Source organism: Sciurus carolinensis, chromosome 14 (genome assembly GCF_902686445.1).
Source record: "Sciurus carolinensis chromosome 14, mSciCar1.2, whole genome shotgun sequence".
Taxonomy (NCBI): domain Eukaryota; kingdom Metazoa; phylum Chordata; class Mammalia; order Rodentia; family Sciuridae; genus Sciurus; species Sciurus carolinensis.
In genome coordinates, this window is record NC_062226.1 from 1,020,962 (window position 1) to 1,045,937 (window position 24,976).

Sequence of the window (24,976 nt, forward strand, 5' to 3'; positions counted from 1 at the left end):
GTGTGGACACAGAGGTCAGCTGTAGAGGCTTTCCCCAGCTCCACCTCCACCAGCCCTGGCGCCGCCCGGGCGTCCTTCCACCAGCACACTATGAAGCTGGTGATAAGGCAGCTGTGGGTACCATAATCCACTCTAATGCCACCCAGCCCTTCCTGTCCCAGGCATGCATGCAGGAAGCCCAGCTGTGGGTGAGGAGCAACCAGGTCTCTTTCACCACCATGCTGGCAAAAGCTAACTCTGGATGAGGTCTACAGGCCTGGCCAGTGGTGACCAAGCCCTGAGTTGGGGATGAGAACGAGAGAGGTCTTCTGGGTGCCTAGGACTCTGGATGGGGACCTGCTGGCCCAAGCAAACCCAGGCCTTGTGCCTCCCAGCAGCACCCCCAAGCCCCCAGTCTCAACTGCGGCCAGGCTAGGGGGTGGCAGAGGTGCTTGGGTGTCCGGCCTGAAGCCAGGACAGCTCTGCCATGGCGGGGGGCCAGCTGTGCTGGACCTGGGGTAGTGACGTGCCTGGCAGACGTGGGGACAAATCCTCAGCTGGTGCGTCAGGCGAGAGCCCGGATGTCTGGAGCCCTGCAGGAAGTGGCCCTGGGGCCGGAGGGTACAGTCAAGTGATTGTGCCCAACAATGGACAAAGGGGTCTGGCATTTCACAGAGCCTTCCGCTCACTCTGCACCTGTGATCCTGCGCCCAGGGCCAGGCTGGGGTATAAAGGCAGCATTTCTGGGGCTTAGGGACTGGGTGCCAGGGCTGAGTCGGGTCTGAGGATGAGGCTGGTCCTGCTGAGCTGGGTCCTGCTCCTGTTCTGGGAGTCTGCGACTCTGGCCGAGGTTCTGCTGCAACCTGACTTCGATGCCAGAAAGGTATTGGGTCTCCTCTGGCCTGTGCCTGGGTGCAGTAGGGGATTTCTTTAGACCCATGTTCCCCCTGATCCAGAAACAACCCTGGGCTTGGGGACATTGCAGGCCCATCCCACAAGGGGGCAGCAGGGGCTCTTGTCCATCCTGGAGTAGACCCTCATGGTGTGACTTCAGGCAGGTCCCTGCTTCTTGGACCTTCATTTTTCTCCCTGGGTCCCTGGGCAAGGAGGTCTGGCTGCTGGCTGTCAGACCTGTTGACCACTGAGCTGTCCTGCAGTTCTCAGGCCTCTGGTATGTTGTCTCCATGGTGTCTGACTGCAAAGTATTCTTGGGCAAGAAGGACCACCTGCTGATGTCCACCAGGGATATCAATGCCACCAAGGGGGGCTGTCTCAGTGTTCACATGGAGTTCCCAAGGTGAGCTGCCTGGGGTGGGCTGGGCTAGGGAGGAACCAACGCTGCCTGGCAGGCAGTGACCAGCCGTGCACCCAGGGTCGATGGCTGTGCCCAGGTGGATGCCACGTTCCTGAAGATGGGCTCCGAGGGTCACTTCAGAGTTCCAGGTAGGTCCTGGGGACGCTGGGAGCTGCTCCCCGGGGTGATGCAGGTTGTCTTTGCACTGAGACCCCTGTCCGCCCTCTCTGGGCAGCTGGAGTGGGGCAGCTGGAGTGGGGCTTGGCCAGGCTACCTGCTGGTTCCTGGGGCGATAGGGTGGGCTGGCAGGGGGGTTGGTGCCCAGCCCTGCCCAATCTACAGCCATGCGTGCCTCCTCCACAGCCTTGGGCTACCTGGACGTGCGCGTGGCAGACACGGACTACAGCTCCTTTGCGGTGGTCTACATCTACAAGGAGCTGGAGGGGGCGCTCAGCACCATGGTGCAGCTCTACAGTGAGCCTGCCCTCCCTCCCCAGGGCCTGCCCACCACAGCCTGGGCCTGGCAAGGACCAGGAGTGGGGGAACCCACAGCACTTAGGCCGGGGAGGGGGCTGGCTGGAGGGGTCCCTGAGAGCAGACCTCCCAGGTGAGGACCCACCTTCCCTGGTCAGCCTTGTGGTCAGCTCTCAGAGAAGTGGAGTGAGGCAGGTCTCGCCCTGCCACAGCCCCTGGGAGCTGCTGGGTTCACAGCTACCTGCTGTGCCCCAGGTCGGACCCAGGACGCCAGCCCCCAGGCCCTGAAGGCCTTCCAGGACTTCTACCCCACGGTGGGGCTCCCCGATGACATGATGGTCATGCTGCCCAAGTCAGGTACCCTGGCCAAGCCCCCCCAGCTTCCTAGGCCCGCTGTCCTGAGGGTGGGCAGCAGGTGTTCTCTGCGAGGCTGGGTGGCAGCCTCTCTCCACCCACTTCTACCCTACAGCACCTTTCTTGCCCCAAGAGGACGGAGGAGGGGTGGGGAGGGCCTCGGTCCCCTGCCTGGGGCTGGGTGGACAGGGGTGTGGGAGCAAGGGCGCCTTCCCATCTCAGCCTCCTGGACTGTTTGCTCCTGCAGGCGCGTGCTCCCCAGGGCAGGGCGGCACCTCGGCAACCCCAGAGTCCCATCCCAGCCCTGCCCAGGCGGGGCACAGGGTGAGTTCTCCAGACTCTACACGGGCTGCGCCTGGTCCCTGACTTCCTCTCACCCCTGAGACCTGCTGTGTAGACCCCCACCCAATTCTGCCTAGTGAGTCCCTTGCTTCAGGCCTTAGTCTCCTCTCAGGTAGCCTGTCCTGGTTGCCTGGGGCTGCCGAAACAGCACCAAACTGGGCAGCTTAAACAGGTCCAGTCTGGAGTCAGAAGTCAGAAGTCAAGGTGTCCATGAGGCAGGAGCCTGCCCAGGCTACTTCCAGCCTTCGTGGCTCCTACAATTCTGGGCCAGTCCTAGTTGGGATTCCTTTCTCCTCCTCCTCCTCTTCCTCCTCCTCCTTTTTTCCCCCTATACTGGGATTTGAACCCAGGGGCACTTAACCACTGAGCCACATCCCCAGCCCTTTTTATTTTTTATTTTGAGACAGTCCCACTAAGTTGCATAAGCCTTGCTAAGTTGCTGAGGCTGGTCTTGAACTTGCGATCCTCCTGCCTCAGCCTCCTGAGCTGCTGGGATTACAGGCTTGAGCCACTGCACCTGGCTGCCCTCTTATGAGAATTGTTGGATTTAGGGCCCACCCTACATTCAGGATGATCTCCAGATCCTTAACTAATTCTATCTTTAAAGACCTATTCCCAGATAAGTGGGTTCCAGGAGGATGTGGGATTTTGAGGGACAGGATTTACCCACTACACCCTGTGTCCTTTACAGCCCCTGGACCGCCTGCCTCCTCCCCTGGTGTCACCTGGGTCTTCATCCTCTCTCTGAGGGCAGACCCGCCACCTCTGGTTCCCTGCCCACTGCAGGCTGGGTCCTGGGAACCTGGGGCTCTGATGCTGGAGGGGTGTTGGGGAGGCCCCCCCAGACCAGACGCCAGAAAATGGCAATCTCTTGCCCAGGCTCCCAAAGGATTTGGGCACCCACATGAAACCATAAGTCATGGTGGGACGGGACAGCCCCTGGCGGCAGGAGTGGGGGTCAGAGCGGTGGGTCAGAACTCCGGGACATGGTCCCTGCACTGCCCCGTGCAGATCCAAGGCCTGACCTTGCCCCTATCTACTGGCCACTTCCTGTGTCTTGACTCTTTTCTGGTGAACTCCAGGTGGGCTTGCGGCTTCTCTCCTTGACTGTCCACCCTCGGGGCTGGGACCTTGGGCTTTTAGCTCTCATGGGCCTGGGTGACTGTGACCACCAAGTCTGCCATCACTGTGGGGGTTTGGAAACATGGGGGTGGGGACTCAAGGCCAAATCATGCTCCCAGGCCTTCTGGTCACTTTGGCCCCTTCATCCAGGGCCAGTCAGAGGCTGGGGGTTGACCCATGGCAGTGGGGGCTGGTGGTGGTGCTGCGGGGGGCCTCTGGCCTGGGGCCCCCAGGGCAGCGTGGGGCGGGGAGGGGACGTGTGCCTCTGTGTTGGCAGACGTCTGGTGGCAGGATCGGCTCCCTGGCCGTGTGGGCGACGACCCGGTGCCGTGCCCAGCTGGCGGTGGATGGGTGGAGCAGCTGTGTCTTTCCTTACAGGGGGAGCCGGCAGCCGCAAGCCCCACCTCCCCAGGCGGGCAGTGAGACCCGCCCTGGGCCACCCAGAGCCTCCCCTCCTTCTCCCTCACCTGCCTCCCCCAGCCTGGGGTCTCCTCCCACCCAATAAACGGATCCTGCAGCCTCTTGGCTCCTGGCTCTTTGGAGGCGGGTGGGGAGGCCCAGGGAGGAGGCAAGGCGGCACTCACACAGGGCGAGTGGCCTCCCCCTCCCGAGCCGCCCAGGGTTTGGTGCGCCTATGGGAAAGCCGGGCACCTGGATGACACCTGGCCATGGGCTCTGCTGGGTGCACAGGGCTGCGGCAGGAGCTGGGGTGGTCATGGCGGCAGACTATGATGTCGGACTTGTTGGGGTTTCGCCTCCCACTGTGGTCTGGGGCACAGAAATGGGTCAGTGCTATGGACAGCACACTCCCAGATCTCGGCTGGCTAGCTGGCTTGCTTGCTCCATGACAGACTCCCTGAACCCATATAGTCACCCCATTCTATCCTCATTTCTCGGATCAAGACATTGAGGCACAGAGAGGTTGGGCAAGTTACCCAAGGTCACACAGCTGACGAGTGGCCAGGTTAGGGTTCAAATCCAAGGGGTGGAACTCCGGGACACGGCCTCTGCACTGCCTCTGATGAGACATGGGATGCAGGGGATGCCCTTCCCAGGGCCTCACTGCCACTGTCCTTGCTGCACCCAGTCTGGTTTTCCAGAGAGGCCCAACTTCACACTTCAAAGGGCTGAGCGTGGGGAGCAGGAAGGTGCTGAAGGTTCTGGTCTGATGCTCACCATTGCCTGTGGCCCTCAAAGAGCGGGAGAGGAAGCAGTCAGCCCTGGGGCACTCCCCCATCCTGCCCCTGGCTGCCCACCTCCGCGTTCCGCCCGCCCTCTCCTTCCCGGCCAGGTCCCTCTGCAGCCACCCTGGGAGCCCTGGCCTGCCAGCCTGTGGCTGGTCAGCCCGTCCTCAGCCTCCCGCAGCTGTCCCGCTCCTTGGGCGTCTCTCTTGGGCTCCAGTGTGCCAGCCAGCTCTGGTTGCCCAGTCCTAGCTTGTTCACCCGCGCCTGCTGGCATTCACAGCAGCCAGGTCCCCTGGTGAGTTGTGTCCAGTGGCCAGGACCTCCCTTTGAGCTGAGCCAGCCTTTAGCCAGCGAGCTTCTCAGGCCCCTCCGCTGTGTGGGGCTCTGGGAGCTGGAGCCCTGGCCCCTGGTGACTCATGGGGACCAGCAGCAGTCTGCCACCTCCCCAGCCTCACTGGGGGAAGGGCTGTGTGGCCAGCATACCTCAGCCACCTTGGTCTCCTCTCCTTTTTTATCTGGAGGGAGCAGGAAGAGGTGGCAATCAGAGGTAGAAGGAGAATTTTGTCATTTTCTTAGCTTATTTCCAGAGGGTGAGAATCTTTCTTTTAAAATACGTGTCACAAAGTTGTTTTGAAAATAAAAGTTGCCTTACGAAAATCTCTGGCCTGAGAGACTCTTTCCTGGGACACTAAAGGGTCTCGGCGGCTTGCTGGACCCTGTCGGAAGCGGGCAAAGGGCCAGGGAGCAGGGTGCCGGGAGTGCAGGGCGGCACAGAGGCGAGGGCCAGGTGGCACGTGGCATCGCCATGCAACGGAGGCTCCGCCGTGGCAGCCCAAAGCCGATCCCCACAGACAGGAAGCAGAGAAGCAGCCGTTGGGGTCATGCCGCAGGAAGTGGGGACCAGGGGCTGGGGTCCAGAAGCACTAGTCCTCTCCCCTGAGGACCGTCACCCTGGCCCCCAGGTTAAAGGGACCGTGGGGTGGCCCTGCAAACCTCACAGCCGGTCCTGGTTCAGCAAAGATATGTTGCTGGTGGGCGTTGGGGGCGTGGGGCCTGGACGGGTGGGCAGAGCCGATGCCTGCAACCAGGCAGAGTGGACCCTGGCTTTTCACTCACTGGCTGCAGAAGGCCACAGGGTAGGGCTGAGCCAGGGCCTAGTCCCTCATGCTGCTTCTGTTATTCCCAGAGACCAGAAAGGCCCACAAACCCCAGAGTCCCCAGAGGAAGGTGGGCCAGCCCGGGGTATGGGTGGGGCCTGCTCCTCCGGTTGGCCCTCCAAGGCCCCCATGCCACCCACCAACGTCCTCACAGGAGGGGGGCAGGCATGGCTGCCGCCTGGCTGGCTGACCCCACCCTGACTGTGGGCGTCAGGGGGGCCAGATGGCACTTGTGTTGAATGCCAGGATTCCTGGGCAGCTGGCAGCGACGCTTACCAGTGACGTCATCTGGGTAGCTGGGCATGCTTGCCCACTCTCCAATATAAACCCAGGCTCTGTGGGAGAGAGGCACTGAGCCAGAGCCTGCGATGGCGGCCAGGCTGCGGGGCGCCGCCCTGGGTGTGCTCCTGGTGCTCTGGGTGCAGGTGGCGTCCACCTTGGTGGACCTAGACCTGCAGAAGGTGCCTTTCTCTTCCTGGTTTGCAGGCAGGTGGCAGGGCATGGTGGGGAGCTGGGCAGGGAGGGGCCGGAGCACCAAACGACTCCAGGCCCCCAACTCCCGGTTGGTGTCGGCACAGCTACCTGAAGGCCCCAGGACCCACCCTGGTCAGCCTCCCTGAGGGGCAGGCAGCTAAGGGCCCTGGTGGTCTACTCTCTCAGAGATCTGCTGTCCTCAGGGTTTGTCAGGGTTGGGGTCCCAGGTGGCCCCTGACTGTTCCCCAGATTGATGAGGTTCCTCCTACACCCCACCCTGTGCACTGTGGCGGTGGGGCCAAAGGAGGCCTTCTGGGTGGGCAGCTGGCAGGCTTTGGTCCCTCTAGTGCTTCTCCGCTGGTCCTCCCTTCTGCAGGCCAGACACACAGGGATGGTCAGCGGGGAAGGTCCTTAGGGAGACAGGTCCTATACTCCTGTAACATCGGCCATTTTCCAAGTTTCAGATGACGTCTCGGGCTCCGGGTGCATGTTGGTGGCAGGAAGGCCTGCTCCCAGCGAGGCCAGCAGGACTGGGTCTCTTCTGCTGGGCCGGCCCGGCTGAGAGGCCCCAACCACTCGGGCCCTGCATTCTGCATTCTGTTCTGCTCTCCAGTCCCTGAGGGCAGCCAGGGCCTGCTTGTCCTCCCCACCGGCTGGGCCTGGAAGCTGCAGAGGCCAGCTCTCTTGGGGCACCTCGAGCTGGTCCTGGGCTGCTCCAGAAGGCCAGGTGGGAGGGGCACCACTGGCTGATGGTCTTAGGACCCTCTTGGAAGGATGCCTCCAGTGGGGCCAAGCAGGGATGAGACATGTTGCTGTTTGCTCTGAGTCATGGCCACCAGCTCTGTGCCTGGGGCCCCTGCACTGCACCCTGGAGTCCAGCGATGGGGCCTTAGCCGGGCTGCGAGAGCCAGGGAGGCTGCAGCTCTTCTCTCTAGATTTCAGGCTTCTGGCGGGAAGTCGGTGTGGCCTCCAAGTATAATGTGGCCCTGAAGGCTGGGATGAAGGTGGAGGGCTTGTTCATCACCTCGAGTGGTCACAACGTGACCGTCAAGGCTACCTACAACAGGTGAGGGGCGGCCTGCCGGACATGTCCAGGGTGCCCTGCTGGGGAAGGAGAGGCGTGTGGCCTGTGGCCAGTGGCTGCAGGGTCCTCACTGGGTGGGCCGGCCCTCCCTGTGCCCACCTGCCTGGGAAGTCTCGCTGCAGAGAGAGTCAGCCTCCAGATTCTTAGGTCTGCACTTTCTCCCGAACATGAGGACGGGGATTTGAGGGAGCCCCTTCAATTTATAAGAAAGGAAAGTGGGCTGGAGGGCCGTCCTGCCGTGGGCTCCAGGCTCAGCCCTTCCTGAAGACACGCTCCGGCAGGTGGGCAGGCGGGCAGGCGGGCAGGCGGGCAGGCTCCTAACCAGCTGGTGCCATTTCAGCTCAGGAAGCTGCGTGACAGAGAAAGTGGTGGGCTCAGGAAGAGATGCGGTGGGAAAACTGGCTTTCCCTGGTGAGTGCCGCTGCCTTCCCTGTGGCCGCCGTTCCTGCCACACCCAGCAGCACCTGGCCCTCCCGCTCCCTGGGCCTGGGTCATCCTGCAGGGCCTGCTTCAGCCTCCCAGGACATCATGGGAGGGTTCCAGTGCTGGTCAGGAACAGGATGGACTTAGACCCTGCAGACCTGGCTTCCCAGGTCACCCCTCTCAGGCTGCCCCAACCCTGCTGTCCCCTGAAGGCCACAGGGAGATCTTTGTGCTGGACACAGACTATGAGCACTACGCCATCCTGAGAGTGTCCCTGCTTTGGCGGGGCAAGGAGTTCCACGTGTTCAAGTACCTCAGTAAGCTCTGCCCGGGTGGGGTCTGCCTGCCCTGCCCGGACTGCCTGCCCAGACCCCCTGGCCCCACAGCTCGGAGCCTTGACACTGAGGATGAGCCTGGATTCTGGAGGTTCCGGGAGATGACAGCAGACACGGGCCTTTACCTGGTGTCCAGGCACAGTGAGTCCAGGTCCCTGGGGGCTGGCACTGGGTGAGCCCCCGGGGTCCGCCAGCCTCCTGCCTGTGCCTCACACTGCTCTGTCTCACAGGGAGGTGTGCGAAGCTCCTGAAGGAGGTGAGCCTGCGCCCCTCGGTCTGCACGGAAGACCCCAGCCCCGCTCAGCCCAGCCCTGACAGGAGCCCCCTGGTGCTAGATCCGGGGCAGCAGGGGGCCATTCACCCTCTGAGCAGGACACCTAGTAGCACTGATGGGGACTCCAGAGATGTGTCCATTTTATGGTTTGGAGACAGCTGGGGCCTACAGGGTGGTGACCCTAGGCTGCCAGGTGGGGCCCTCGGGGTACAGGGCAAAGAGAGGATGGGGGAAGAGAGGAGGTGGTCCCATCCCCTCTGTTCACCCATCAGGGCTGTGCGGGGCTGCCAGTGGCTCTGCCCCTCGGGCCCTGTCTAGTATGGGTGGGGCAGGGCTCAGTGGGCATCGTCTCGGGCACCCTCTCTCTGGCACTGCACAGACCCACCACCTGCACCCCTGCCTCGTCTCAGCCCAGTGCCCAGCGGTCGGCACTGCCCCACCTGTGACCAGAGACACTGAGTCCAGGGACCGGATCTTTGCCAAAGCCAGGCAGCTGGGAGCCCTAACCCCTCTCTGGGACCCTGGAAGTGACCCAGGGCCCTGATCATCCGCTTCTGTGTGCAGGAGCTGATTTAGAGGAGCTCCTGCCCAGGCCCTGGCTGAGCCCCACCCCAGAGGCCACCGGCACCTGCCTTCAAAATAAACCCACTGGCAAACCCATGGCCCAGCGTCTTTCCTGGGAATGGGGATGGGTGTGGCAGGTGGGCAGCTGTGACCCCACCTGCCCAGGTGTGAAGCAAGCTGCCCACCTTCATGGCTGCTCTGCCAAGCATGCGCCTCACACAGGAACAGCAGCCCCGGGCTCCTGCCCCTGGGGCCCCCCTAGCCCTGCCATTTTCAGGCTGCTGAGGGTGGTGGGCCCATAATATCACCGTCACTCTGGAATAGTCTCTGTCCTGATCTGGAGAGATGGACACAGCCCCAGGCTGGGCCCCACTGAACAGAGACAAGAAAGAGGTCCTGATGTGATACCAGCAGGACTCACAAATGAAAGGAGGCCTCCCACCCTCCTGCCTGCCATCTTCCCTGGCTCCTGTTACCAGAGCTCAGCTCCCACAGTGGCTGTGTCCAGGACCCTGGATGTGGCTGCTGCAGCCCTCCCGCCCACCCTGACTCCACCCCCACAGCCTTCCTCCACGCATGTCCTGCACCATTCTCTCCCACATGCTGGTGCTGGGGTCGAAGAGCAGAAGGGGCCGGGAAGGTGGAGAGCTTCTGAGACAGGCCCTTAGGGGCCAGCTGGTCCCCTCACATGTGGGCAAGACAACACAAACTTTCCTGAGCATAGCTGCCTCAGGGTTGGGGCAGGAGGGTGGTACCTGTGGTCAAAAAGTGCTGGGCCGTGGTTGGGGAAGGGCCGCCCACCACAGTGGAGAAACCTCCATGAATCTGGCCTTTAGTCTAACTTTCAAAGCAATTTTCAAAACTTAAAATCTTATATAAGATTTTAGGCTTAGTGGGCTAGCACAGACCCACGCTGCAGATGACCTTAAGTCCCTGAATCAGGTTCCAGATGACCCAGAGGAGAGACATTTAGGGCTCAAATTCAGACACATGAGGGTCCTTTGAGGCAAGTGAGTTTCCTGGGATCTGCCCACCAAAGCCTGGCTCAGGTTCAAGGAGCTCAGCCTGTACTTGGGCTCTCTGCTAGAACGTTGTATTCTCTGCTCTGGCTGCCCCAACAGAATATCGTAGACTGGGTTTCAACTACAGAGGTCCATTTTCTCACAGTTCTGGAGGCTGGGTGTCCAGGTTCAGGGTGCTGGGCAATTCCAGTTCTGGCAAGGACTCTTCCTGGCTCATAGCAGCTGCTCACCAAGTCTTCACCTGTACTTGTGGGCAGAGCACTTTTGGAGTCTTCCTGTTCTTACAAGGACATCAGCCCTGTTTGGCTAGTGCCACACCCGTTGATATCACCTACACCTTAGTACATCCTGAGGCCCTCTCTCAAAAACAGTGACATTGAGGGCTAGGACTTCAACTCATGCATTTTGGGAGAACACAATTCAGTGTATAATGCAACTCCACACCATGCGAGGGGTTACAGAAAACAGGGCTTCTACAATGAACTATCAACAATGTTCCACACAAAAGTTCCTAGATATGAAAGAAATAGGAAAATATGATCTATGGCTTTTAAAAAAAGAGTGGTTGATAAAACCTGATTCTGAGAAGATACACAGTAGGATTTAGAAGGCAAAGGTCTAAAGAAGGGTTATAAATAAAAGGAGATATGTGCCGGGCATGGTGGCCACACCTTTAATCTTAGTGGCTCAGGAGGCTGAGGTAGGAGGATCACAAGTTCAAAGTCAGCCTCAGCAACTTAGTGAGGCGCTAAGCAACTCAGTAAGACCCTGTCTCTAAATAAAATACCAAAAGGGGCAGGGGATGGGCTCAGTGGTTAAGTGTCCCTGAGTTCAATCACCAGTACAAAAAAAAAAAAAAAAAAAAAAAAAAAAAGTGCAAAATAAATAGCAATTTAAAAGATGGTGATTGGGGGTAAAAAAAAAGTGTCCATGAATGGGCAGCACCTCAGAAGTCCAAGGGGCAAGTGCATGCATGTGAAATAGTCTCCAAATGAGAAGGGAGTGAGAATTGGCAGGGGAAGTAGTTGAGGAAATAGCATCCGAAACACACCCAAACTTGATGAAAAACATGAATTTCTTAGATCCCAGAAGTTCAGAGAAATGTAAGTGGGATAAGATGAGGAAAAAATTAGAAAAATCACACCCAGGAACATCAATACACCACACACCAATACTTGGGAGACAGTTTTCAAGGGTCTGAGAGTCACAGGTGAGTCCCAAACGGGGGAAAGATGGCAGACTTTTCATGGCAGGCCATGGGCGTCAGGGGATGGTGGAAGGGCATCTTACATTGTTTAAAGGGAAAAACCAACGCAGATTTCCGTCTGTAGGAAAAACCTCCTTCAGAAATGGGTGAGTCATCTCAGTTTTTTCTATTTTTTGTTCATTTCTCCCCCTAGTTAAAAAATTTTCTTACTCAAGATTTTCTCTTAATACCCTTAAAAGTTGGTCTTGGATCGGCTGGGAGAGCTGTCACCGCTTCCGATCGGTGTGGGTGGGCACGTGCATCAGTCGCACGTCTGCAACTCCCGTCCTCCTTGGAGCGGCTCCGTATGGGTGCAGCCCACTCTGTTGGCCTCGCAGACGGGCAGGCGCCTGGGAGGGAGTCCCGGCCTACGCGCACCCGCACTGCGCAGGTGGTCCGCGGCCTCTAATGGATGGCCAAGCGGCTGTCCCATCTGCATGGGCTGCCATCGCGGGCGGTTGGAGCCAGCGATTTAATTCTCACAGTCCCGGATGCTGGGAGGTCCGAAGTCAAAGTCCTGGCCTGCTGGTCTCCTGTGAGGACGACCCTTCTGCACCTCTCAGCTCCTCTCGCCAGCGCGCCAATGCCGCGGGGCTCCCCGCAGGACCTCTCTAACCCTCGCCCTCCCACGCCGTCCCAGGGGGGCTCCGCACCTGCATTCTGGGGATGCGGCCTCCAGTCCGCAACCGCGGTTGCCACGCGGGCGCTGCAGGGGTCCTCCTGGACCTGTGCCTTCTCAGGCTTCCAGGCCGCCCTCGCAGGCTTAGGGCTTTTCTGGACCTCCGGCCTTGCGTCCACGCTTTTGGCGCAGCGTTTCTGCAGGGCGGGGTTCTGCCCTGGGCTTATTTTAGCCAGTCTTGGGTCCCTCGCCCCCTGCTCTCTTCTCACGTGGATGTGGGGACCCTCCCCTGCACTCTACCAAGTCTCAGACAGGGTCCTGAGAGACGTCTCTGCTGCACACTGGTGTGCTCCTTTTTTACCAACCCGTAACTCGAAGTTTCTAGAATTATTCCTGATTCATGTGGTTACCTTTTCCTTCTTTTAAGGTGACTTGAGTGTTGGATGATTACGCAGAGATTCAGCTTCAGTGGGCGCCTGACCTGGAGCTGGTAGCCTCTTGCTTATCTACCCTGCTTCCCATGGTGTCCAGCTGCCACTAAGACTTCCGGAGTGGCTCTCCTCTCTAGGTCCAGGGCCACTCCTGGAAGGTTTCAGCTGGAACGTGTATTTTAAAAGGACAACTCAGAGGATTAATTTGAAGAAGAGAATGATAATTGTGGAGAGATGAACTTTCAAAGACGATCTCTCTGTCCTCTTTGTCTATCTCTTCCATGAGGCATCTGGGGGATGACAGGCAGGAGCCACCCTAACCCAGGTTTGGGTCTGAGATGCTTCTGGTCTTAGGTGGTGGCAGCACAGTGGCAGGTCTGTGCAGGGCTGGTGAACCCTGCTCCCTTTTCCTGTGGGGTCCTGCCTGCTGCAAGGGCTGGGTGGGGGCCCATCAAGTGTCCTCCCATGGGAAGCCATGGGGGACAGATGCGCCTCCTTTTCTCGCCTCCCAAGGCTCACCTGTCACAGGCTGACAGAACTGAAAGCCCACAGCTGCAAGCCATGTGCAGGTGTAAGACAGTGGGTGCAGGGGTGTGTCCCCTGACCTGGCGGGACAGCTCTTTGTGGCCTCTTCCCTGCGGGAGCATCCCTATTCCATGTGTGGCATGAGTTCACTATTGAGTTCGGCTGGGAGAGCTGACACCGCTTCCACTCGGTGTGGGTGGGCACGTGCATCAGCCGCGCGTCTGCAACTCCGTTCCTCCCAGGAGCGGCTCCGTATGGGTGCAGCCCACTCTGTTGGCCTCGCAGACAGTGCCTGGTGCACTGGGCACCTGGGGCATTTTGTCTAGAGACTCTCTGAAATGGAGCACCTGGGTTCTCCAGGACCTGGTGAGCAGCTCTGGGTCTGGACTCCTGCCTTTCCGTGCTTCACCAGGCTAGGACCACCAGAAGCAGTGCTCAACCCTGGATTGACAGCAGTGGCCCGTCCTCCCTCTCGGTGGGACTGGACAGCCTTCTCCACCCCCATCATAGTGTCCTCTAGCCGTGATTGTGTGACGCTGTGGGACAACATGCTAGGTGCCGGCCTGCTACAGGGATGCTGGGCAGGTGGCGGGAAACCAGCACCATTCCCCTGGTCTTAGCAACCTTGGTGCATTCCCTCAATGGGTGAGCTGACCCTTCTTCCAGGTTCCAGCCTCTGCTGCTTGTGTAAGGCAGGAGGCAGAGATCATGTCCGACCTGTCTCCTGAGAGGGAGTCTGTGCCCCTCGGTCTTCTGTCAGGAGACAGAGACCACTTAAGGTGTGTTCAGAAAAGAGAAATTGAACACAGGCTCTTGTTACAAAATTGGATGCAAGGAAGCCCCAGGACAGAAGGATCAGCCCGGCAGCAGCAGGGCCTGCCCTGCCCTGGCCGCCCCTGCTGCCTCTGAAGAGGACCAGAGTGGGCACCCTGCAGGGCACCTTGGAAACAGGAAAGAGGGTGGAAGGAAGCTCCTGGGACCAGCGGCCACCACCCTCGTCTGGGACACAGAGGGAAGATTGGGATCATGATGCCCAGGACCTCAGAGGCCCCAGACCTCAGGGAAGGCGGCGGCTGCTGGGTAGGGTCCTCTGAGGAGGGCAGTGTGGGGAAGAGCAGGCTGGGCAGTGAGTGTGCGGCTGGAGGCACTGCTCATGGCGGTGGCTTCAGGGCATGGCATCCTGTCCTCCGTGGAGGACACTGGCTCTGCCACACCGTGTGCTGCCCCTCGGCAGCTGGTGTTGCCGTGGAACTGCCTTCTCACGTGCACGCGGGCACAGCTGCTCTTGGGATGCTGGTCACAGAAGCTAAGCAGGCTCAGGTGCCACTGTCCTGTGACTGACCTGTGGCCCTCCTTGCACTAGCCGTGTGGAACCAGGGGCACGGTGCAGAGGGGAGAGCCACTTGTGCCCCAGTCTGCCACTGGACAAGGTGCCTTGAGGGATGGGGGTGCTGTTTGTCCAGCTGTCACCCCTGGACCTCCCCAGACACTTCTAATAAACCTTATGCTGTGTGCACGGTCTCTGGGTGTCTTTTGGGGGTCTCTCAGCAATCTGTTCTACTGCCGTAGCACAACTTGGCCGTGGTCCCAACATAGGCCTGACAAGCAGGTCAGGAGGCCACCCTGTCCCCAGCCCAGGAAGCCGCCCTGTGTTGGAGTGTAGAAAGCCAGGCGCTCTCTCCAGTGACAATCCAGGAGGCCATCTGAAGCCACAGGCCAGTGGACCCCACCCTGGCCAGGACCTGACTGACAACGGCATCTCCCCTAACTCTTGTCCGTGCTTCTGACTTTGGACCTCTTGGAGACAGCCAAACATGCCCCTGTCCAAGCCCACGGGTGCCCAGTGCCCGGCACTAGGGAGCCACCACCAGCCTGTGGACAGCAGCCCCTGGGGCGCAGCCAGCCCCCTCCCCTCCCACCTGAGGTTTTCCAGCCCCGTCTGCCTGGGAGTCTGAGCCTAAGGCAGGGACGTGGCTGACTCCCTGCTGGGCAAGCCGAGTCCTTAGTCTGTTTTCCCTCGGGCCTTCCTGTGTTTCCACCGCTGTGTGCCCAGGGCAGGCTGTGGCACGTCTGGAGGCTTTTCCTGCTGCGGCCTCCAGCCCTGCTCTGGCTCCGGTCCCGCTGCCAGACGCCCTCGCCGATCTCCCACCTTCCTTCTTGACTCCAGTCACGTCGCACCTGGAGGAGGCTGGCTTCCGGAGCCTGGCTTGGGCGAGAAAGAGCAGGGGACGGCAGCAGGCATCAGTGGGAGAGGAGGACTCCACACCTGATTGTTCACTGTGGGCTGAGAGATCTGTGGGGTACTTGGTGTCACCTTAGACCTGGCCAATCACGGCTTTGTTTTTTTTTGTTTTTCCTGTTTAAAAACAGTACCTAAACTAGACTGAAGGCCTGTGCAGGGTCTCTGACTTCAAGCATGCTCACAGAAAGGCAAGAAGAAAGGCTCTTTCCTTCGCAGGCGCAGACTGGCGAATCTCCAGCCTTGCAGGCCTGCACGGGGTGTTACATTTCAAAGGGGAGCATCAGACTCCCAGAGACAGTTACTCACAATCCAACAGGTAGCGCCTTGGTTCATTAGGTTTCCTGAGGAAAGGCTGACAGAGGGGAGGAGAGACCCCTTCCCCAGGCATTGGTTTCCCACCATGACTCTTGTGATTTCATTTTACAGCAGGCCTGTTTTGCCATTGTGTGGACCTGAGCTTCCTGTTTGCTCTGGATGGGCCACCGCCTTGCTGCTGTGCCAGGGCTCAGTCCGTCCTCGCTGATGAGCGAGCGGGTGGCGAATCCCAGGAGAGTGTGGCTAGGGCTGCTAGCCACCTGCCCTGGGCTGTGGGTCCAGACCCTGAGAGCACCTCTGTCCACAGCTGCTGGACAGGAGGCTCTGATGACACAGCGGCAGCAGGAAGCCCAGGTGGCAGATAGCTCTCAGGGACCATGGGGACACACAGACTGGCTAGGGTCTTGGGAGGTGATGCAGCAAGGTTGGGAGCTGACTGTGGAGGACAGGCCAGGTGGTGGGGTGAAGGGAACAGGATGGGGTGGCCAGGGGCCAGTGGGGCTGTGACTGGGGGAGGCCACGGCTGGCTGAGCAGAGAGCCAGTAGGCCAGGAGAGGGTGGGAGTCCTTTAAAAACACTTTGGGGGATTTTTGTATTTCTAATGATGGAAATAGAAGACATCCCAAACCACAGTTTCTGGAAGAACTACTTGTTCTTGACCAGTCTGTACTGCCCTGGATATGACCTCAGCCCCATTGGATCTGCCCTGCAGAGCAGCATGATCCTGCCCAGACTCACCCCAGGAGAGTGCCAACCCTGGGGAGGGGAGGAGGCCAGGTGGCTGGGTTTAGGAGGCTCATTCTGGAAACCTCCGTGGGGAAGGAGGCATGCAGAAGAGCAGGACATGCCTGCACCCAACCCGAGGGCCCTTCCCACTCCGTGGCAGCTCCAGGCTGGGCACAGAGGCCACCCCTGCCTCCCTTTGGGTAAAGTTGCCACTTTGCAAGAAGAGTGGCCAGGATGCTGCCCTGTGGTCAGTGGCCGCCCACGTCCCAGCATTCAGAGTCATATAAGTGCTCCCCAGCTGGAAGGCGGCATGTGCTGGTCTGTGGCGTGTGGTGGGCTGGGACCTTGGGCAGGATGAGGGTGGTGCTGCTGGGCACCCTGCTGCTGCTAGTCTCTGTGCCCAGTGCCCAGCTGGTGTGGCTGGGAAGACTGGACCCCAAGCAGGTACCAACCTCCCGGCAGCAGGTCTGTGCCCGGACCCCAGCCCCTCCTTTGAGGCCACACAGCCTCTGGGTCCCCAGGGCCAGTCAGGACAGGCATGAGTGGTGGGGGCCAGGCAGGGCTGCGTTAGGGCCCTTGGGACCCCTGGACAGAGGGTGCCCCTGAGGAAGGGGAACCAGAGGCTTCTCGCTGACTGTGCCTGCGCAGCTTCTGGGGCCCTGGTACGTCCTTGCGGTGTCCTCCCAGGAGAAGGGCTTCATGGTGGAGAAGAGCACAAAGAACGTCGAAGGTGTCATGGTGACTCTCACTGCAGAGCAGAACCTGAAGCTGCTGTCCTCCCGGCACGGGTGAGCGGGCAGTGCCCTGCACAGCCCCACGCAGGCCCCCTTGGCAGATGAGCCTTTGCCTCAGTGGCTGCAGGCCACTTCCTGGGGAAGTGGAGGTTGCCCGGTGTCCCTGCGGGGCGGTGCCTGGGACGGCTTCCTCAGAGGTCTCTGCCATCTGTGGGCCAAAGTTGGCCTCCGCGTGCCTGCTCCTGACCGCGGAGCCACGGGCCGCACACCAACAAGCCCCCTCCGCCTCCTGTCCAGGGAACCGTCTGTTCCGACCCCTGCACATTCTGGTGTTTCTCACTGTGTTGTGGGATCCTGAACCAGGAGGGAGTGTGGCACAACCACCTGCCGTGGATTCCAAGGTGCTCTGCTCTGGGAGGAAGGGCTCACCAGCCCAGGGCGCTGGGAGCCACGCCCCGGGGGCCGCCCCACAGCGCGGGCATGCCTCACTCCTCAGATGCACCTGGAGCTTCGCCTGAATTCTCCATCTTCCTCGTTGCCCTGGGCATGACGATGGTCACAGGCTGGATGCCTTTTTGCTGTTTCTGGACTTCCTATTCTGGGCCTTTGATCTATTTATTGACCCGAACCCTGACATTTGATTATTTAGACTTGAAGTATGCCCGTTTTCTGAGGGGCCAGAACTTGCCGGCGTCTTTCCTTTGGGATTTTCCTAGCTCTTGAGGTGGATTTTTGTTCGCAGTGGACCCTGAGCCGTGGCTTGTTTTGTCCGACCAGGGCAGCTGCGCTGTTGGTGGGCCTGCTCGTCTGGGCACGGGCAGTTCAGTGTCCAGTCTCTGCACCTAACCGCAGACCCACACCACAGGTGCCTCCGTTTGGCTTGCTCCATGTGGACCTGGGTCGCCTGGGAGGTGACGGCGGGTGGCTGGCCCTTCCCTGCCAGTCTGTCTCCCCATAGCAGGGTTTCCTGGCAACTGGGGCATCAGGGCAGTGTGCCCCCTCTGCAGCCTCCCCGGCTGGCTGACCACACAGGGATGCAGCTGTCTTTCCCTTTCTAGGCTGGAGGGGTGCATTCAGAGCACAATGGAGCTGTCGAAGCAGAATTCCCGATGGGTGTTTGAGAACCCCTGTAAGTAGGATGTCTCATCTGGGCCATGCTTGCCTGGACCATTCTGGAGGCCAGCCAGACCCCAGTGGGCAGGGCCAGGGTTGGTGGAGAGGAGGTGGGCCCGCTCCAGAGGCCTGGATGTAGCTCTTCACGGGAAGTTGAAGGACTTGACTTTGGGAACTGGTGCCAATCCTGGGGGTGAGAGAACTCCGGACAAAGGATGCAGACGTCGTATCCCCACCCCCCATGCCCAGACACCTGTGGGGTGTCTCAGCCCAGGACCTGGGCTGCTCCCTGGGTGCAGAGAGCTGGGTGCCTGGACAGTGGTCGGACACCTCCTTGGAGGCAGGTTGGATGAGGTTGGCCTATCTTCTCCTCAATCACCCTGTGATGCACTGGGCCAGGCACTCCGCTGTCCATCTGTCCATCACTATGTCATTACAGCCGCTTTCTGCTGGCACCAGCCTGCGGACCTCTCCTGAGGTCTGGTGGGTCTAGCCCTCAATCTGTTCCTCCATCCCTGTGGCTGCCTGATGGCACAGTGGCCTGTGCCTGTCTGGGGACACCTTTGCTTCCTAGCCCTGGGTGTCCTGCAGTACCGGGTGCTGGGCACCAACTTCAGAGACTACGCCATCATCCTGACCCAGCTGGAGCTAGAGGAGGAGGACTTCAACACGCTGGAGCTGTACAGTGAGTGGGGGACACAGGCGCAGGGCCTCTACCCGAGCCCCTGTGCTGGGGCATCCAGGAGGTGGCCCTCCCTGAGTCCCAGGGGCTGTCCTGCTCCCCCAGGTCGGACGGAGATGGCCAGCCAGGAAGCCCTGCAACTCTTCACCAAGTGGAGCAGGGACCTGGGCTTCCTGTCCCAGCAGCAGGCCCAGCTACAGAAGGATTGTGAGTGTCCTCAGAGTGGCCAGGGAAGATCAGGCAGGTCTGATACCCACAGGCCACATCCTGCCTTCTGCCAGTCGGGGGCTTCCCGGAGTCCCCCATCCCCACACAGTCAGGCCTGCAGGACGTCTGGGGACAGGGCCGGGCACTGGGGGTCAGCCCCTCCTGACAGCTGGCCCTGCCTTGCCTTTCAGTCACCTGTGCACACAGGATCATCCAGCTGAGCTACCAACTGGGGAGGCTGTAGCCACCTGTGACTGGGAGGATCTGCGCCCGGCCTGCTGGCCACGACTCTGCAAGGCGGTGGCCGAGGGGGCCCACTCTGGGAAGCTGGCTCCAGTGCTCATCCTGCTTCCAGGAAGTGGCAGTGCCCAGGACGGTCTGCCCTCCCACCAGCCGAGAATAAAGGATGCCATTAGCAAACGTGCCCAGTGCATCTTGACCGGGGCCAGGCCATGTTCATGCCAGGCAGGGTGAGGAATCGGACAGTCAGCACAGGGAGGGTGAGGCACCACCAGAGGCCACACTTGGCTCTGGACAGAGGACTTGCTGCTCTGTGTCCCTCAGCAGAGTCCCCCAGGGACAGGGTGAGTTGCTTCTCCCTCAAGGACCCCACACAGCCCGGAAAGGCAGAGGATGGTCTGCCGGAGCTTGGGCAAGAGCTGGAGGGATGGGTCTGGACACAGTGGGCAGGTTGCTGGACCTGGAGGCTGGTGCTGACGTCCACCAGGACCACAGCAGTGCAGGGGACCCACAGTGAGCTCACCTTCCTGTGCTGGGGCTCTGCTGCTACTGGGCCAGGGGCCAGGGGCCCTGCAACTCAGGCCATGGGAACAGCTGGACTGGACAGTTGAGGAATGACCATTACTCACACTGAGATGAGCTGGGGTGCACACAGGGACCTCAGTCCTCAAGGCTGGACGTGCACACACGTGTACACCCGCCCCAGGCACAGTCCATGAGGCTCTAGCCCTTTGCCTCACACCTGGGGGTGGAGAATGAGAGGCCCAGGGTGCCCACTGCCAGGCCAGATGGTCCAGCGCTGTAATGGTGCCCAGGGGACATGTGGCAGCCCAGGCCACAATGGTGAGGGCATGAGGGACCAGACCCTTGGTGTGGCCTGCGAGGACATGATGGCCTCTTCTCCGGTGGCCTCCCAGAAAGGCAGTGGCCACAGTAGTAGACTTGGCCACACTGAGGGCCCAGTGCCTGGGCAGGTCTCTGTGCCAGGAGGAGGGACAGAGCCTAGAGCCACAGCTGCCCACCTCCCAGGCCAGTTCTGCTGCCTGGCCTGGGCCGGCTCTGGGTTCTGGGGTGGGTCAGATGCCCGTAGTGGGCGGAGCCATCAGGGACATTTACATGAGTGACCAGGCTCTCGGGTTGAGGGCAAGTGAGGATGAGGCCTGGGCTAGTGCTGGTGCTGGTGCTGGTACTGGCCCTGGCCCTGGCCATGGGGTCCCAGCCCCAGAAGCATTTCCCTAAGGAATCCAGTGCCCTCAACTGGGGCAAGGTGAGACCAGGCACAGCGGGCGGGGCAGCAGGAGAGCAGGGCACAGGCTCCTGCTGGGCTCAGTGCGGCTGCCCACCTGGCCTATCCCATGCAGCCCTCAGCCCTGGGATCCCAAGAGGTTCTTGACAAAGGGGCTTGAGAGCGGAGGAGGGCCCAGGGTGGAGGGGCCGGAAAGCGGCAGCCAGAGGCATCAGGGAGACCCAGGTGGAGGGACGGAGACGGAGTGGGGCATGTCCCAGAGTGAGGAGACCCGCTGGACGGGAGACTGGTTGGAGCAGCCTATCTGTGGCTGGGTGGACCATGGGGCAGCACGCACAGGGATTTGCAGCAGGGTGACCACTGGCCAGGGGTACAGGGGTGGGGGGGGTGGGAGGGGCTGAGTGGCTCAGGGCTCCCAGGACGCCCAGGACAGAAGGAGCCCACCTCTGAGGTGGGAAGGGGAATCCCCGAGATGCCAGTGCCCACAGCCTGACCCTGCACCTCCTGACCCTGCCCGGCCAGCCAGGGCCCCAGGCAGGGACTGTGCCCACTGGGGAGCAGGACCTGGTGAAGCCCAGGACAGGGTCGTTTGTTCCGCCAGTTCTCTGCCTGGGAGCCTGGGGTGGGCAGCTCCAGGTGGCAGCTCCAACCCCGGCCCCCGCAGTTCTCAGGGTTCTGGTACATTCTTGCGGTGGCCACTAATGCCCAGGGCTTCTTGCCGGCCCCAGACAAGAGGAAGCTGGGGGCATCTGTGGTGAAGGTGCACAGAGGAGGCCAGCTGAGGGTAGTCATCGCCTTCAACAGGTGAGTGGACGGGAGGTGGACCCAGCGCACCATCACAGACTGGCCAGGGGTGTTCCCTGCCCAGAGGAAGGAGCCCTCCTGCAGGAAGGAGAAAGGAGTCCAGGTGGAAAGCAGACCCAGCTGGCCTATAAGTTCCCACAGATTGTCTCACCTCTTCCAATCCTAAAATCCAAAGGACTGCCGTTGGGAGAAGCTGCTAGCTGCCCACAGGGGTGGCCTAGGAGGGGCATTGGGAGCATTTCTTCTCAGCTGGGGTTGGGTTCTGGTTTAACTTGGGAAACTACAGAACAGCAGGGCCTCTATGTCCTAACTGGACCTCACCCCCAGGCCCAGGCCCCGTGGGAGTCAGGACCAAGACAACCGTGGGGCTTGGCAGCAGTCAGGCAGGAAGGGGCCCCTGGCCGTGAGCCTGCACCCTTCTGCCCCCAGGTCCCAGGGCTGCCAGTCCCTGGAGCTGGTCCTGAGGAAAGACAAGAAGAAGCCGGTGTTCAGGAATACCTGTACGTAGGACACCAGGTCTCAGGAAACTGGACGGGACCTCACAGCAGCCCTGTCCCAGAGAGCATGTGGTGGGCAGGGTGGGTGGACGCTGGGCAGGGCTGTCAGACACTCCTCTGGGCAGTCTGGCCTGGGAGGAGAGGTCCAGCCTGATGCCTGGGTTGGGCTGGGCCAAGGCCTCGGGTGTCCAGCTGTGGGCAGCATGGACCTGGCATCAGTGGGCTTCTCTCGCAGTGAAGGGGGTGAAGGGCTTCCACGTGCTGTCCACCGACTACAGCTATGGCCTAGTGTACCTCCGTCTGGGGCGTGCTGAACGCAACTATAAGAACCTGCTGCTCTTTGGTAAGCGGGCTCCCACTGGAGCCCCTAGGGCTGTGGCCACCACCCGGGGAGTCAGACAGAGGGTGGAGGAGGGCCTGAGGACCACAGGCACAGGGGTGAGGGCTGCTTAGGGCCTGAAGGTGCAAGACAATGGGAGGTGTGGCCTGGTAGGGGAGGCTGGCAGCTGAGTGGCTGGCTGGGAGGGCAGAAGGTCAGGGTGGGTGGGTGGAGCCGGGGCGGTGCGGTCCTGACCTGGTGACACTCAGGGCCTGGCAGTGGTTGCAGTGGGGGTGAGCGGGAGACCCTTACAGGGAGGGCAAGGCCACCCAGGACAATGCTGGGATTTGTGGGGGACGCAGGTTACAAAAGAGGGGTGGCATGGGGTGACCAGACATGATAGGACGGGGTGGTGAGGTAGGGGTCTGCATTGGGTGGGGGTGTGGAGTGACCGAAGCGGGGGACAGAGGCTGAGCCCACTGCCAGACACAGCCTTGGGGCACAGGGCGGGGCAGCCGTGGGGGAGGTGGAGGGTGGTTCTGGTCTCGGGGGCGCACTTGGATGGGCACGTCAGGAATCTGCAGGCAGAGGGCCCCCCAGGGCGCGCCTCCGAGTGGTGACCCCAGCCCGGCTCTGCCGCCTTGAAAACGGGCAGGGCAGACTGACAGGTGGGGTAGGGGTTCCTGCAGACGCAGGATGGCCGAGGGTCCCTGTTGCTGTGATTCCTGGCCACAGGGAGACAGAAGTTCTCGAGCTTCCTGAGCCTGCGGGAATTCCTGGAGGCCTGCACCACCCTGCAGCTCACCAGGGAGGCCACCATCCTCCCCAAGGACGGTGAGGTCCGCTCAGCTCTGCTCAGCTCTGCTGCCCCAGGGGACACCGGTGCACCGGGCTCCACGAGCTGACCAGGGCAGGCCTGCCCCAGCAGCTCTCTTTGGCCTCTTCCCTTCCCAACAGCTTCCTGCGCACACACCCTCCTGCCCTGAGAGCCAGCTGTCCTTCCGCTTGCTGCCTTCGAGGTGGGGTCTTTCCAGACCCTGGGAGTGTTGTTCCCCATGAAACAACAGGTCTTCATGTTCAGCGGCTTGTTGAGAGGTGACCCCTGACGGTGGCCATGTGAATCACAGCTCTGGCTCTGACGGCAGAGCGGCAAGAGAAGGGGGCAGGTGTCCTGAGCGTGCCGCGGGTGCCTCTCTGCTGTGAAATAGAGCGCAGGCTGGTCCTGGGAAGCCTTGCTGCGTGCCTGCTCTCTGCGCCTTGGCTGTGTTCCTCGCCGTCTTAGGTCGTCTCGAGCAGCCGCTGGCAATCCAGCTGTGTCTGTAGGCCCCTCCTGTGCCACGGGCAGGCACAGACCCAGGCAGGAGCCGGGAGCACAACAGGCAGGTGCAGTGGGGGAGCCGGTGCCCTGTCAATGGTGACATGCCGGAGCCAGCTAGTGTACACCTCTGACACCTGAGCCCTGCAGGGAAGGCTGGGAGCTGCTGGGAAAGTGAGGCTGAGCCCCGATGTGCAGGTGGGGGGCCAGGGAGAGCGCCCTGGAGCACACCAGAGTTGGGGGAATGGCCTCTCCAGGAGGTCAGCGGATGCAGCAGGGGCACAGATGCAGGAGGGACACTGACACAGGGAGCTGGCATCGATGGCCGGACCCTGCAGCCTGCGAGGGCCTAGCTCTGGCCCCAAAGGGCACGGCTTGGGGGCTGGTCCATGGACGGAGCATGAGACGAGGGACTGAGGTGAGCCGTGGCGGGTGAGGCCGTCTGTCTGCTGTGTGGAGAGGGATCTGCAAGAGGCCCGAGCAGCTGCCAGGAGCCCAGGGGAGCCCAGGGCAGGAGGCTGGACCTGGGCAGGTGGTGGGCTGGGGAGAAGCAGGTGACAGGTTGGGAGCCCAGGGTAGGAGCTGGGCCTGGGCAGGTGGTGGGCTGGGGAGAAGCAGGCAACAGGTTGGAAAAGGCAGGTGAGAGGTGCGTCAGGCATGGACAGGGAAGACCAGAGGGACTTTGCCCCAAAGGTTAAGGCAACAGAGACAGACACAGTTTGGAGACAGGGATGCCACCTGCGGGCCCCAGTGAAGAGTGTCTTCAGCAGAAGTGGCCTCAGGTCCCTGAAGAGTCACCTTGGCCACTGCCATCATCATAACCTGCACAGCAAAGCCAGTGGGGGCTAATGACACTGCCCAGCCAGTGGTCTCCAAGTCAGTGGACTCTAAGTCCACTAACAGTGTGTGAAGCCAGCAGGGAGCAGTTATTCAGGCTTCCTGGTGACAGGGACAGTGCCTTCTTCAGCATCCTAAAACACTCCTGCTCTTTTGAGACAGGATCTGGCTAAGTTGCTGAGGCTGGTCTCAAACTTGTGATCCTCCTGCTTCAGCCTCCCAAGTCACTGGAGTGACAGGCCACTGTGCCTGGCCTGATCTCCTCTGATAAGGACCCCTGTCACCCTGGATCAGAGCCCACCCGATGACCTCCTTTTACCTTCATGAGCTCTGTAAAGTCCCTGTCTCCAAAGGGTCACATTCCGAAGTGCTGCGTGAGGGCTCGGCCCATGGTTGGGGAGACATGATCCACCTGCAACACCTCCACCTGCCACGTGGACCCACACTCCAGTGACCACTGTGGACACCCTGTGGGAAGGGGGACACTGGGCCACAAGGGAGTCCAGCAGACGGCATGAGTAGCTTAGTCGGCCCCGGTGGACCGTCCTCCACGGCTCTGTGCCCCGGGTCCCAGCTGGTTATGTATCTTCAAGTGCAGTTTCGTTAAAGGCCGTGGGGGTCCTCTTGACGTCTCTGGGTCCACTCCATTCATCAGAAACCACACTGCAAACCTGTGGAGACAAGCCCTTCCCAGCGGGGACAGGCTGCAGCTGCCTGAGGCTTGTCATCGGCTGGAGCCCCAGGCAGGCCTCTCTGGGCTCTCCTGCCAGGCTGACCTGAGTGCGAGCTCTGCCGT

General features: G+C 60.9%; 3 protein-coding genes across 19 annotated transcripts; all 3 read left to right on the forward strand.

The window, feature by feature from the left end:
• Window positions 1-325: 325 nt before the first annotated feature.
• Lcn15 (lipocalin 15) lies at window positions 326-4,523 on the forward strand. 2 transcript variants are annotated; one of them, XM_047525484.1, is made up of 7 exons: window positions 326-862; window positions 1,137-1,276; window positions 1,352-1,422; window positions 1,637-1,747; window positions 2,003-2,104; window positions 2,349-2,425; window positions 3,944-4,523. In XM_047525484.1, the coding sequence occupies exons 1-7, from the start codon at window positions 767-769 to the stop codon at window positions 3,986-3,988; spliced, it is 642 nt and encodes a 213-aa protein (XP_047381440.1). In that variant the 5' UTR covers window positions 326-766; the 3' UTR covers window positions 3,989-4,523. The 2 variants fall into 2 exon arrangements, with proteins under 2 accessions (XP_047381440.1, XP_047381439.1); XM_047525483.1 differs by lacking the exon at window positions 3,944-4,523 and adding an exon at window positions 3,135-3,630.
• Window positions 4,524-6,274: 1,751 nt separating this feature from the next.
• Window positions 6,275-9,155, forward strand: Lcn8 (lipocalin 8). Of its 2 annotated transcripts, none has more exons than XM_047525720.1 (7): window positions 6,275-6,367; window positions 7,316-7,446; window positions 7,805-7,875; window positions 8,100-8,204; window positions 8,274-8,363; window positions 8,453-8,478; window positions 9,061-9,155. In XM_047525720.1, exons 1-7 carry the CDS (start codon window positions 6,275-6,277, stop codon window positions 9,070-9,072), a joined length of 528 nt encoding a protein of 175 aa, XP_047381676.1. In that variant the 3' UTR covers window positions 9,073-9,155. The 2 variants fall into 2 exon arrangements, with proteins under 2 accessions (XP_047381676.1, XP_047381675.1); XM_047525719.1 differs by lacking the exon at window positions 9,061-9,155 and adding an exon at window positions 8,907-9,003.
• A 5,826-nt stretch (window positions 9,156-14,981) lies between these two features.
• Window positions 14,982-22,043, forward strand: Lcn6 (lipocalin 6). 15 transcript variants are annotated; one of them, XM_047523727.1, is made up of 10 exons: window positions 14,982-15,182; window positions 15,274-15,461; window positions 15,572-15,814; window positions 16,835-16,974; window positions 17,979-18,049; window positions 18,625-18,718; window positions 18,821-18,922; window positions 19,114-19,392; window positions 21,073-21,712; window positions 21,945-21,991. In XM_047523727.1, the coding sequence occupies exons 3-9, from the start codon at window positions 15,620-15,622 to the stop codon at window positions 21,164-21,166; spliced, it is 975 nt and encodes a 324-aa protein (XP_047379683.1). In that variant the 5' UTR covers window positions 14,982-15,182; window positions 15,274-15,461; window positions 15,572-15,619; the 3' UTR covers window positions 21,167-21,712; window positions 21,945-21,991. The 15 variants fall into 15 exon arrangements, with proteins under 15 accessions (XP_047379683.1, XP_047379684.1, XP_047379689.1 ...); XM_047523728.1 differs by having other exon boundaries at window positions 15,362-15,461; XM_047523733.1 differs by lacking the exon at window positions 15,572-15,814 and having other exon boundaries at window positions 14,983-15,182.
• The last annotated feature ends 2,933 nt before the right edge of the window (window positions 22,044-24,976 follow it).

Coding starts and splice junctions, on each gene's coding strand:
- Lcn15 (XM_047525483.1), top strand. CDS start 767: ATGAGGCTGGTCCTGCTGAGCTGGGTCCTGCTCCTGTTCTGGGAGTCT. Junction 2,105..2,348: donor GGTCATGCTGCCCAAGTCAG/GTACCCTGGCCA, acceptor TTGCTCCTGCAG/GCGCGTGCTCCCCAGGGCAG. Junction 2,426..3,134: donor CTGCCCAGGCGGGGCACAGG/GTGAGTTCTCCA, acceptor TGTCCTTTACAG/CCCCTGGACCGCCTGCCTCC.
- Lcn6 (XM_047523723.1), top strand. CDS start 16,062: ATGATGGAAATAGAAGACATCCCAAACCACAGTTTCTGGAAGAACTAC. Junction 16,434..16,834: donor GGCCAGGATGCTGCCCTGTG/GTCAGTGGCCGC, acceptor GTGCCTGCGCAG/CTTCTGGGGCCCTGGTACGT. Junction 18,923..19,113: donor GGCCCAGCTACAGAAGGATT/GTGAGTGTCCTC, acceptor CTTGCCTTTCAG/TCACCTGTGCACACAGGATC.
- Lcn8 (XM_047525719.1), top strand. CDS start 6,275: ATGGCGGCCAGGCTGCGGGGCGCCGCCCTGGGTGTGCTCCTGGTGCTC. Junction 7,876..8,099: donor GGGAAAACTGGCTTTCCCTG/GTGAGTGCCGCT, acceptor TGTCCCCTGAAG/GCCACAGGGAGATCTTTGTG. Junction 8,479..8,906: donor GTGCGAAGCTCCTGAAGGAG/GTGAGCCTGCGC, acceptor GCCTCGTCTCAG/CCCAGTGCCCAGCGGTCGGC.